This window comes from Panulirus ornatus, chromosome 56 (genome assembly GCF_036320965.1).
Source record: "Panulirus ornatus isolate Po-2019 chromosome 56, ASM3632096v1, whole genome shotgun sequence".
In the NCBI taxonomy this organism is placed as follows: Eukaryota; Metazoa; Arthropoda; class Malacostraca; order Decapoda; family Palinuridae; genus Panulirus; species Panulirus ornatus.
The window spans coordinates 23,723,596-23,736,302 of record NC_092279.1 but is presented as its reverse complement, the minus strand read 5'-3'; the positions used below and the strand labels follow the sequence as shown (position 1 = coordinate 23,736,302).

Below are 12,707 nucleotides of genomic sequence, written 5' to 3'. Positions count from 1 at the left end.
CTCAAGAATGTGCAATACGAATGGACGACGCAAGAAGGGGAAAAAGAAAATTACGTACTAAATAAAGAAAATTACGTACTAAATAAAGAAAATATCGAGACTGCGTCGGGATACTTTGTGTACGGTAGTATGGGTCATAACGAAATGTCGTTCTTCTAACATTATCGGATGGTCGGATGGTGTCTTAAAAGAACGTTTCTCTGATTATAATAATCTTCTGCAACACAATTGTCAGTGATGATTGTGGCCTCCTCCTCGCGATCCATCTGAGGCGCCATATGTCAACTTTAACAATCAGAAGGTGAAATTGGGCACTAGGGGGTGATGAGCCGTGTAAGCGAGGCGATAAGGGCTAATTCCCCCCCACGTGATATATTGATCAACTGCTCATAAGAGATTAGCCAAACTCTGCCCCCCCCTAACCCCCACCAACTCCCATGTCGGCATCCTATCTCTGGAAACCCCCTCCCCCCATCCACCCACGTAACCCCGAAGAAAGGTATCATAACTACAATTGACCATAAGAAAAATGTATCATAACTACCATCAACTATAAGAAAAATGTATCATTACCACGAACCATAAGAAATATGTGTCATAACTACAATTAACCATAAGAAAAATGTATCATAACTACAATTAACCATAAGAAAAATGTATCATAACTACAATTAACCATAAGAAAAATGTATCATAACTACAATTAACCATACGAAAAATGTATCATAACTACAATTAACCATAAAATTATATATATAATGTTTTCCCTTTTGTGTGTGTGTGTGTGTGTGTGTGTGTGTTTGTGTATCAATTTCCGTCATAGCTTTATTGCTTATAATCTTCAATTTGTTGTTGACATTGATTGGTATTTTAATTTTGTGTGTGATGCCTCATTATTTCAGTCATGTGTCATTCCTTCAATACATATATAAATATATATATGATCTTCCTTCACTTAGCTTTTTTTTTTCTTCCTTCAAAGAATCTATCAAAATCTGTAGAGTTTGATGATTACATTCATTCAAAGTAGATCTTGTAGTTTTTTTTTTAAAACTTTGAGAGATTTTATGTAGTAGTGTTTTCATTTTCAAGATTTCTTTCCATCAATTTTCATTCTCTCATCATCATCATTATCATCATCATTATCATCCTCGTCGTCATCATTCTGGTGTCAAATTAAACCCAATGTATAGACAAATTTTTCTTTTATTATTCATAATAAGTTTAATACAAGGTTATGTACAATTCTTGACTACATATTTCCATGTAATTCTCCTTACGTGGAGATTTAAATTTCTCTGTTATTTATTTATTTATTTATTTATTTTTTTTTAATCGTGATCCTTTGTACTTTAACACACAAACAAAGTTCACAGGGTATATAGTCCTTTCTGTACCTATGAAGATGTTTTCGAATGTATTCACTGCTGCAGCATTTTAAATATGAGTCCTCAATAGCATTTGGTTTACCCGTTTCGGGGCTACATCGCGGTAGTAATTGTTGCTGACACAACAGCTTGCAACATACGTAGTCGGCCAGGATCATGACACCTGCTAAGTTTACTATAGAGCCTCGTACAGACATTCAGAACATTAATAACAAACACAGACAGGGTGCGTCGTTGAGCAGAGAGGGGCACCTGTATCCCCCACCATCACGAGGGGTGCGTGAGTGAGTGAGTGAGTGAGTGCGTGTGTGTGTGTGTGTGTGTGGGGTGGTAGGTAAAGGAGCCATCCTCTACCACCACCAACACTATACCATCTCTCTACCACCACCACCACCACCACCAGCAACCAGTTACCTACCCTCCCCCTCCTTCTCCCCCACTGTTGGTATCCGTCCTCCCCCCAACCAGAACCCACTGTGTGTGTGTAGACACACTGGGTAGCCACTGGACGATGGGAGGGAGGGGAGGGAGGGAGGGAGAGCGATGGTATCCTCTCACCCCGGCTCTTCCTCCTGCCCCTCTCTCTCTCTCCCCCCGTGCTGAACACCGGGAGAACCTTACGAAGGCTCCTTGTGGAGGAGGGAGGTGTGGGGTGGGAAGGGAGGGAGGAGGGAGACCTGAGAAGGACTCCCTCAAAGTATAGCAGGAGGAGCCCAAGAGCTCGGGCCGCTCTACTGCAGGAGGCGGCGAGAGTCACAGTCGCCCTGACGAAGTCTGCGGCATCGACGGGTCAATAGATCAGCACTGGGGAGACCCCGGAGGGGAGGAGGAATGAGGGGCGCGCTGGACAAGGGTGGGAACCCGCGGGTACCTCCATGCAGCAGGGGAGGATGGCGCGTCACAGCTGCACAGCACTACGCGCCCTCCCCACCAACCGCTGTACAGCTACGGGGAGGTGGTGTCCCCTTGGAGGTCTCAGGTGGTGCTGGTCTTCTAAGATGGCACACACACACACCTCCACACACACATACACACACACGCACACAACACACACAGGTGGTGGAGCTGGTGGGTCTCGCAGGTGGATCAGCTTCTCCGGGACCCACAAGGCGTCGACACTGTAGAGGCGTCCGCCGTCCGGCTTCCTTGAAGGTTTGAGGAGGGACGTTGCCTTGGGCTGGGGCGGGTCGCCAGGGATTGCCGCCACCGCTGGCCACCCACCGCCGCTCTGGGTGGGTCGTGAGGGGCGCGGCGGCGGCAGCGGCGGCGGCGGAGGCGGCAGCAGCGATGGCCAAATGCTCCGCAGGGAGGGGGGGAAAAAGAGGGCGGCATAGATTGTACATACCAACCACAACACAACACTGCACCGTGTCCACTCCGACGTATTAGCAATAGCGGGAACAGTCAACACAAACTAAATATACTCAGGGGGTTATTCTAAGTATGAATGATACATATATTACAATGAAATTATTATAAATTCAGCTCTTGAGACATATCACAAGTGTAGCGAGCCTGGGGTCGTCCTCGCCGTCACGGGTTCTCCTGTATTTACACGGGTGACTATGTACAGGGTGGTGGGCGGCGGGCCAAAGCGGCCTCCCAACACTCACCAGACGGTTCCTCCTCCTCCTTCTCCTCCTACTCCTCGCCCTCTCTCACCACACACACAGATCCTTCCCAAGAGATAAGTTATATACTTGCCACACCTAGACAGTCGATGGGGTGGGGAGGCGAGGGTGGGCGGGGTAGCGGCATGTGGGCGCGGGTGGTGGTGGTGGCAGGGCCAGCTGCTGCTGCTGCTGCTGCTCTCGCCATCACGGACGGACGCGCAACACTTCTCTCTCTCTCTCTGTCTGTCTGTCTCTCTCTCCCGCTAACACCACCGATCAGTCTTTATTTTTTCTTTCATTTCGTGATGGGGGGGATGAGTGTGTAGCGTGTGGGTGGGCGGTACGGAGGCCGCCCACGGGGGGGGGGCCAGGTGTCGGGGCTTAGCCGCCCAGGAGCCCGCCCGCAGCAGCTGCTGCCGCCTCCCGCCGCCACACACCCTCTCTGGAGGGTTCCAAACACGCACACAAAAAACTCGAGGTAACCGCTACACAATGTACACACGTAAGATGAAGCTCTGTCTGTACACTACTACTTCAGCGTCTCACTGGAGGAATCGCGGGAATAATCTCTGACTGCGAACTCCAAGTAAGAGTCGATCAGATGAGCCTATGTCTGGCGAAGTATGGAATGATGCTTCTGTTTTTGTTGGGGTTTTTTTGTTGTTTTTGGAAAAAAAGGTTCATATCTTTATACACTGCCTCAGCTCAGCACGAGGTTAGTCTACAGAAAATAGGTTTATCACCGAAGGAGTTTTCACACGCATGGACACAACCAGTTTTCTGCCTGGTAAAGAATCTGGGTTTTGTGTTGATGATCTGGCCGCTCGGGGGCCGCCTTCCTCCCGAGGAAGGGCCAGGCTGGCCAGCCCGGGGACTAGAGGTGTGCGGGACTCGCCTACTACCGGCAGGAGCGGCAACGAGCGCTGCAGGAGCGCCCGCGCCTCGGCCCCTCAAGAGTTCCAGCCAGGTGTTGGCGGCAAGAAGTCACGTGAGGGTTGGTAGGTCGAGTCCTGTAGGAGCATTCGAGGCTCCCTTAAGATGATGGTCACTACGCTGGCTCCTGCCACAGGTTTAGCGACCATCAGTGGGAGACCGCGTGCGCAGGTGCCACGCTATGGGGTGGCATCTGCGGCGACAGTAGGGGTCCGGGCGGGGAATGTTGAGGCGGGAGATGTGTAGGGGACCCATGCATCGTCTGGTGGGTGTAGCCTGGGTACTTCAGTTCCCGAGGAAGTTCTACTGACCTGGGCTGTCCGTAGTCTGGCGTGGGCGTGATCTGTTGTCCTGGCCCCGGTGGCGTGCTGTTCACGCCCTGTCCTTCAGGCCCCTGCCCCAGTATTGGAGGCGTCATCCTCTTCTCTTTCTGTCGTCTGTTGCAGAACCACACTCGGACCACTTCCTTCTCCAGCTGCAAGGTGTCTGCCAACTGTGAGATCTCCTGTGCCGACGGTTTGGGTTGCTTGTGAAAATGCTGTTCTAGGGCCCCTTTCACAGACACCTCTATGGAGGTCCGCTTTTTGCGCTTCCTCCCCTGGGCGGCGATCTTGTCGATGGACGTGGGGCTGCCCGTGGTGGAGTCGGCCTCTTCCAACCACTTCATAAGAAGGGGCTTCAGCTTACACATGTTCTTGAAGGACAACTGTAAAGCCTCGAACCTACAGATTGTGGTCTGAGAGAAGACGTTACCGTAGAGGGTGCCCAGGGCCAAGCCGACGTCCGCCTGCGTGAAGCCCAGCTTGATACGCCTCTGTTTGAAGGACTTGGCGAACTGTTCCAAATCGTCGCTGGTTGGTGTCTCCTCCTCGACTTCGTGGTGAACGTGGTGGTCTGGTGTGACGGGGGACTCGCAGTGCATATCCCTCAGGTGCCCCGGGTGCATCTGGTGAGGCAGCATCCCGTTCATAGCGTAGGCGGCCGCATGATGGCCCAACGGAGAGCCGCCGTTACCCGTCGTCAAGCTATAAGGTGAGGAGACGGGCGGCTGCCAGCTGTGGGGCATGTGGTGAGGAGGACGGTGGTGGATGGCCACTTCTGAAGGTTGAGGCTTGATGTCCTGGTGAAGACCCGGGTGTGGGTGCATGGCCCAGTGACCTGGGTCTGACGGAGGTAGACTCACCCATGGGTTGTGGGCCATGGGCGCCTGGTGCTGGGGCATATACTTCATTTCGTGGGCCTCGCGCCCATACCCCTGAGTGTTAACTATGTTCATGGTGAGACAGTCTGGCACACTGACTGGATCAGAACACACTGCACTTGATGCGATGTAAGTTGTTGTAGCCATTACACAGCAAGTCTGATCAGACTTGCAAACAGTCTGACCGCGACTCTGCCTACAAACTCACAACTGAAGTACACTTGCGCGCTGCGACCGACGGACGGTGGCTAGCCCCGCCCACCAACAACACCTCCCTCCCGATTGGTCCATGCCGGGGACAGAGCCTAGCCGTGCGTGACGTCATGCTACCCGGTTACCTCATTGGTGCGCTTGCGGACAGGAACCGTAGACGGATACTGTTGGTCTTTTCCGTCCCAACTCAGTTCTGTCCAACCCTCAGGATGATTCTACCCGCTACCCGTCGGGAGGCTTCTGTAACGCGTCCCAGGACAAGGAGACATGGACAGAAAGGACCAAATCCGTTGTCTTTCCTGAAAATTCGCCCAGGAAAGAAGCAGATGTTCCGCTCGAGTGAGTGTGGGAGGAGCCACGGCGGCGGGAGAGTGATGTACGGCGTGGCAGGCGGAGCTAAGGTTAGCTCCTCCCCCCAGTGTCCGCTGCTTGTTTACTTGCAGGTCGGCGGTAGCCGGGCCCGGCGCGTGCCGTCCTCCCGCCGCCTCTCTCCGCCTCCTCTGGCAGGTGGGTTCTCTCCCCGCATGACCACCGACACCATCACTCACACGCAACAACCAATTATTCAAATAACTTGATAATCTCCCCCGGAAGGATTATGATAACTGGAAGCAAATAATTCTTAATCGCAAAGACCCCTGACGACACACATCATCTCCTCCTCCTCCTCCTCCTCCCTCACCTCACCACCACTACTCACCCTCCCACACTCTCACAACCGTTTCTTTAAGTCTTTTTTTTTTTTGGTTTTGTTTTGTTTTCTACCGCTTTTTTTTTTTTTACTTTTTTTTTCGGAAAGCAGTGACGAGCTGAACCCCTTGTTTTTGTTGATATGGGATGTGGTGCCGCCTCGCTCCGCAATTACGGGCCAGGAATCTCCTCTGTTTTTTTTTTCTTTCTTTCTTTTCCTTCGTTTTTTTCAATCTCGGGTAAGTTTGTTTTCATGACGCAGTTTTGTATCTGTTTTTTGTTTTTTGATACAGTAATGATACAGTAACGCCATAGATTCTAAGAGAGATGTATAGTCGATTCACCAGTAATACGGTGCATGATTTTGTGGTTGGTTATTGTTTTTTTCTACTTTTTTAGTTTTTCTTTTAATGGGTCTGTTAATTTTTGTTAAGTGAATCAGGTTTTAGGCCTTTTCAGCACACAGAGCCAGCAACGGGTGTCATGATCTGCCTCCCTCCCTCCCTCCATCCTCCACCTCCTCCTTCTAAGCCCTTCTCTTCCCTTCCCCCCTCCTCCCCTCCTTCCCCCCCCACCGCGTTTTTTCATATATATATATATATATATATATATATATATATATATATATATATATGTTTTAAGAGGCTGTTTTGTATCTTTTATGGCTTCGTGAATTTCCAAAATGGTCTCGGGGGGGGGGGAAAAATCAACTCGCCAGGTGATGTCGCTGTGAGTGTTGGGTTGTGTGTGAATCTCTTATTGTTGTTGTTGTTGTTGTTGTTGTTTTTGGGGGGGCAGGAGAGAGAGAGAGAGAGGGATGGATTTACCTATGTATTGGGGTTGATTGTGAGGGGTGAAGGAAGTGTCAGTGTCTGGGGTGGGAGGGAAAGAGGAGTTGATTTGTCTCAAGTACTCTCCGGGGGTCACTTGAATAAGTGTGTGTGTGTGCGTGTGTGTGTGTGTGTGTGTGTGTGTGATTACTATTTCTGTGTTACCGGGAGAGAGAGAGAGTTTTACACTCTCTTATCACTACCCTACTCCCTCCCCCTTCTCTTAACTTTATATATTCATATATGTGCAATGTCATTACTTTATATATATATATATATATATATATATATATATATATATATATATATATATATATATATATATATATACACACACACACACACACACACACACAAACACACACACACACCAGACTCCGTCAGGTGTGTGTTTATAGATGTGTCTTATGTTATGTGTCTCTGGTTCCCATCCTTCGTGCCAAATGGCCAGCCATGAAGTGCAGTGGCACTGGCGGAGGACGACAATGTCGACCTCCGCCACTGGCACTGCCGCGCGCCCCTCCCCCCTCCCCCCCAAGCGCCACTTCCTTCGGCAACCCCTTCGATGTGATCGCGTCGTTCAAAAAAAAAAAGAAAAAGGGATTTGATTATTTTGTGATCTGAACGCTTTTTGAACGCTCCGTCTCAGGGAGATCTATTTTCAACCTGACGTTCTGTTGAACCGTCGTCTTGGTCGTGATTTTTTTTTTCTTTCGTTTTAGTTTTCGTTATTTTAGAACGCGTCGCCTCGGTGGCGAAAGAGGAGTAAACGGAACGTGTCGTCGCAAAGATGCGAACGCCGAGTACGTGAGGATATGAACGCGTCGCCGCGATCGCAAGTCAAGATGAACGCGTCGTCGCGTTCGGCCGGACCTGAACTCCAGCATCTTGAAGATAAACTGGACGCGCAGTCATGATTGCCAAGATGCGAACGCCCTATGTCTGGAGGATATTGTGAACGCGTCATTGTGACCGCCAAGATAAGAACGCCTCTCAGCGCGACCATGGCGCAAAAAACATCACGTCGTAAACACTGGTGAGTACAGAAGAGTCCATGTGAACGCGCTGTTGTGAGCGCAACTTGCGCGCTGGTGAATGCAATGTAGAGAACCCACACTTAACAGCTTTCTACTTGGAATCTACTTACACTTGGCTGTACATTGTAACCAACCAACCCCCCCTGCCCCTTCTCCTCCCCTACGCCCCACATAAATAGTAGATAATAATGTAACATCAATTTTTAAGATCGTTTTAACATTCAATGTAATATTCAACATTTATCTATCCCCAATTTTCTATTCTCAGTCGAATTTCATTGTGGATTTTGTTAATGAATCATTACAAACATACTTTTAATTGTTAACGATCTTGTATATATATATATATATATATATATATATATATATATATATATATATATATATATATATATATATATATAATTTGATTATCGTACATAATGGAGGATTATTTTACGTGATGATCTGTGTTGTAAGCGTGATGATCGCAGCCTCCCGATTAGCCAATCATCTGTGATTACGGCGGGAGGAGCATCATCCTCTTAGCTTTAGCTATCGTATGTACGCGACGCCTCCTCCTCCTCCTCCTCCTTCAATACCCCAGTAGTGCACCAGATCACGGAGTCCTTTCCACTCGCCAACAACGGCCCCCAGGACGTACGTATGTGAAGCCAACAAATCACTATTGACTTCCACCTCTTCACCTCACCTCCGCCCCCGCACCCTCCCAGCGCAGTCACATCTTGACGCCTTTTCATTTTCTCTCTTTTTTTTTTTCTCTTTTTTTTTTGTAATCATCCTTAATTACACCGGGGGCCTCTACCGCGTTATTGCATCTGGCTGTAAGGGAGCGAGACGGCCTCAGACTTGCGTGGTGAGGGGAGGGTTGTGTGTGTATGTCTGTGTGTGTGTGTGTGTCTGTGTGTGTCTCTCTCTCTCTAATCACCAGCGTCATTGCGGTAATGAACTGTTTGTCGCCTGCACTCCGCTCGTTTTAACCCGTCCTCCTCCCGGGCTCGCACACGAGTCATCGCAACGAGAGGCAGCTGATGAATGTATTGGCTTTTTGGAAGGGAGAGAGAGAGAGAGAGAGAGAGAGAGAGAGAGAGAGAGAGAGAGAGAGAGAGAGAGAGAGAGAGAGAGAGAGTATGAGTGTGTTGTGGCGGCGGGGGGCGCCTGGTGAGTGGCGCCCTTCAGTTGTTCCTCTCTCTCTCTCTCTCTCTCTCTCTCTCTCTCTCTCTCTCTCTCTCTCTCTCCACTTCCCTCCCCCCCCCCTCCTTTTGTCTCTCTTGATCATCTACTTATATATCTTCTCTTCCTATCCCTTCCTTTTCCTCTACTCCTCTCTTCCTCTCCTCCTCCTCCTCCTCCTCCTCTCACTCTCCTCCTCTCCTCATCCTCCTACTCCTCCTCCTCCTCCTCCTCTCCTCTTCCTTCTCCTCCTCCTCCGCCTCCTCTTCCTTCTCTCCGTCTTCTATGCCTCACACTCTCCCCCTCACACTCATTATGCCGGCTGGGAATGACAGCTTGTGCACCTGAGGAGGCAAGCCAGGCGCGCCGCACCCCACACTCACCACCGCCGGGCCCGCCCGCCTTCTGCTACTCCGTCAGTAGTAAACAACAACTGATTCGCTCAAAAGCCTTTTAAAGCGTTCCGTTCCCTGGTTCTCCGCTGACATACAGCTCCTCCGCGAAGCTTAACAAAAAAGAAAAACACACGTCGCTCTTCAGCTCCATGACGGAGTTACTTCGATCGCTACCGCGCCCTCCTTCCATCACCCTCAGCTATACACCGTCAGCAGCTGACGACGGCTTACCCGAGCGTACCCAAATTAGATTTAGGATCAACATTTAGTCGCTACTGAATCCTTCTTCTTTCTTTTTCATCTTCGCGACTCGTATAGTAAAATCCAGTCGTGTATCTCGCTTCTATTACTACTATTACTACTACTACTACTACTACTACTACTACTACCAATGCTGCTGCTGCTACTACTACTACTACTACTACAGGCGTCTCTCGTCAGCGTCTTAGCACACAACTCGCCGCTCTTCTCCCTTCAACGTTCGAACGCAACGCAACGCAACGCAACGCCAAGCACCCGCGTCTGCGTCCGTTAACTCTCAATAGCTCCGTAAGGCAGCGCTGCGCGTCCAATCGGTATGATAAGAAAGACAATAATGTCCCGCTGTTGTGCGTAAAAGCGAACTGACAAGGAAAAAGAAAATCGGAACAACATACATCCTGTTACTGGAACATGATCGTTTCCAAAACAAAGTCTCGTGGGAGACGTAGATCCAAAGTGCATCACATACGTTGTAGAGTAACGTAAATTTCCTCGTCATCCATCCACAGTGGCGTCGTGTGTGTGTGTGTGTGTGTGTGTGTGTGTGTGTGTGTGTGTATGTGAATGACGCAAACGTTATCTCGGTTTCTTTATCATTCGGTTCTAATCGTGGTCGAGGCTTTGAGTTTCTCGTTCTGTTTGTGGACGTGTTGGTCAACTCCTCATCACGTTGGGTTCCCCATGTTAATGAGGCATTGGTTCTCCTCCTCGTTAGATGATTAGGAAGGAGTACAGGAGTATACATCTCCCGTCACAGCTGGTGGTAGTGGTGTGACGCGGGTGTTAGCGGGTACTCCCTCGCGTCACAGCTGGAGGTGCTGATGTGACGCAGCTGTTGGCAGGTGTATCTGTTGTCAAAGATGGACTGTTAGTGAGTACATCCTGCGTCACAGCTGGCGTCACAGGTGGAGGTGTTGTTGTGACGTTACTGTCAGCGGGGTTTATCCTCCGTAACAGACCGTCGTACCGTTATGACGTAACATTTACCGTATATCTATCCCGTAACAGTTGAGGTTCCGTTGTGACGGTGGTGTTAGCGGGTACGTTCTCCGTCACACCTGGGGGTTACCGGTGTGACGAAGCTAATAGCGGGTAACTTAACTCGTCACAGCAGTTGGTACAGGGGTTACGCAGATGGTAACATTCGGTGTTATAAAATTTAACGCAAATTTATTATGCAACCGCACACCCTCCGTCACAGGTGGCCACACCATAGAGTAACACAGCAGCTAGCTGATCGTGTGTGCATATCATCCCCAGCTGGTGGGTGCTTGAAAGCAGAACATCCATCACAGCTGGTGACATCAACGGTAACACAAGGCATACATCTATTAGGTCATTGGCAGCTGGTGCACACACTCCCCGGGTACCGGTAAAGATCCCAAAGAAGGAATTCCGAGATGATATAGACACATCACCTTCAAACTACCTCACATGGAATTTGATATTCTTTTTTTTTTACGCAATCTACGCATCAAGAAGCAGCTTATCTCAATGAGCGTCATGTTGCGATTCTCACAGTGCGTTAATTAGAAACAAGGAATTGTTGAGAGACGAGCTTGTTTGACGACGAGGCTCGTGTGTCTGTGTGTGTGTGTGCGTGTGTGTGTGTCTGCCTCGGCCCAGCAACGGACGAAAAAGTGTTTGGAAGAAAGGGTTAAGGACGTGTACGTCCGTATCAAAGAGAATATTTTCGTTTTTTTATGCCATATTGGAACTTTGTGCTCATACTCCTAGTGGGATTTTAAGTGTTCTAAATCTCGTTAGTCAAGAATTCAAAGGTACGTATGTGTGTGTGTGTGTCTGCTATTTTTTTTTATCTATCTATTTCATTTTTGTCTATTCAGATAACCGCTCACGACGTGCCGACAGAAGATCTCTATCGCTTGATCTTGAGAATGAATATTCCGATGGTGAAAATGATCGCAAGGACTCACATAGGAGTAAAACCTTAATGTCTGCTGCACTTCCTAAGCATTAGTCTACTTTCTCCCCCAAAGAAAAGCCATTGATCAGTCTTGCGTCTAACTTTATAGCGAAAGTCTCGCAGTGTCTAACTTTATATGGCGTCGTATCGCGTTTGAGCTTGAGCGCACAACGCGCGATGGCTGGCGCTTAAACAATCCCCTCTTCAGCGATTGATTTCATCTACCTCGCCACACACACTTCAGTGTTGGTGGATGACATGACCCGCAGACTCCAGAACCAGTGAGTGCCATCTTAGCTTCCGCAAGCTTATGTTGAAGTCGCTTAAGCTTTGGCGAGACCTCAGCTTTATCAGCTTTTATATCAAGCCTGGGAAATGAGCTTCGTCGTGTCATCCTCAACTTCGTCGCAGCTTGAGCCACAGGGTCGGGAAGAGAGTTAGTGAGACACACACACACACACACACACACACACACACACACACACACACACACAGGACACGAGGGCGTAGAAGTGTATACACACACACACACACACACACGACAACAGCCCCTCTCCTCCTCCTCCTCCGCCTCCTCCTCACCGCTACCGCCAACAGCACCGTCAGGTGACCCCGGCGGAGTGTTTCACCGCCGTGATTTTCCATGACCTCCCTTCCCTTTTTGGCGTCTCCACTCGCCTCCCGAGACAAACTCCCCGCGCCGTACTTTAACAACACCTACTTCGACAACGGCCACCACCGCTACCACCACCACCACCACCACACTCGATCACCCATCACTCACCGCAGACGACACCAAGCTCATCACCACCTCCACCACACATACATACTACGACACCACCACTACCACACTACACCACCACAACGCGCCACACTACACCACCACCACCACCACCAACACACCATCATCTCTGATCGATACGAGTTAAAATTCCCGCTGTGGCTTGGCTGGTCGCCCCGCATACAAACCAGTGCCGCGAGGCGACCCAACTGCAGAAGCACAGCTGACCCCCCCTTCCCCACCTCCTCTCTCTCTCTCTCTCTCT

General features: G+C 49.5%; 2 protein-coding genes across 2 annotated transcripts in view; one reads left to right on the top strand and one right to left on the bottom strand.

Annotated features, from left to right (window-relative positions):
• Positions 1 to 1,188: 1,188 nt before the first annotated feature.
• LOC139766019 (silk gland factor 3-like) lies at positions 1,189 to 5,353 on the bottom strand. Its single transcript, XM_071694123.1, has one exon. The coding sequence runs from the start codon at positions 5,280 to 5,282 to the stop codon at positions 4,083 to 4,085; it is 1,200 nt and encodes a 399-aa protein (XP_071550224.1). The 5' UTR covers positions 5,283 to 5,353; the 3' UTR covers positions 1,189 to 4,082.
• The window catches only part of LOC139766020 (uncharacterized), a 74,017-nt gene continuing 66,594 nt past the window's right edge, over positions 5,285 to 12,707 (top strand). The window contains exon 1 of the mRNA XM_071694124.1: positions 5,285 to 5,855. Within this exon, the coding sequence (XP_071550225.1) occupies positions 5,459 to 5,855 (397 nt within the window). The 5' untranslated portion in view covers positions 5,285 to 5,458. The remainder of the gene's footprint in view (positions 5,856 to 12,707) is intronic.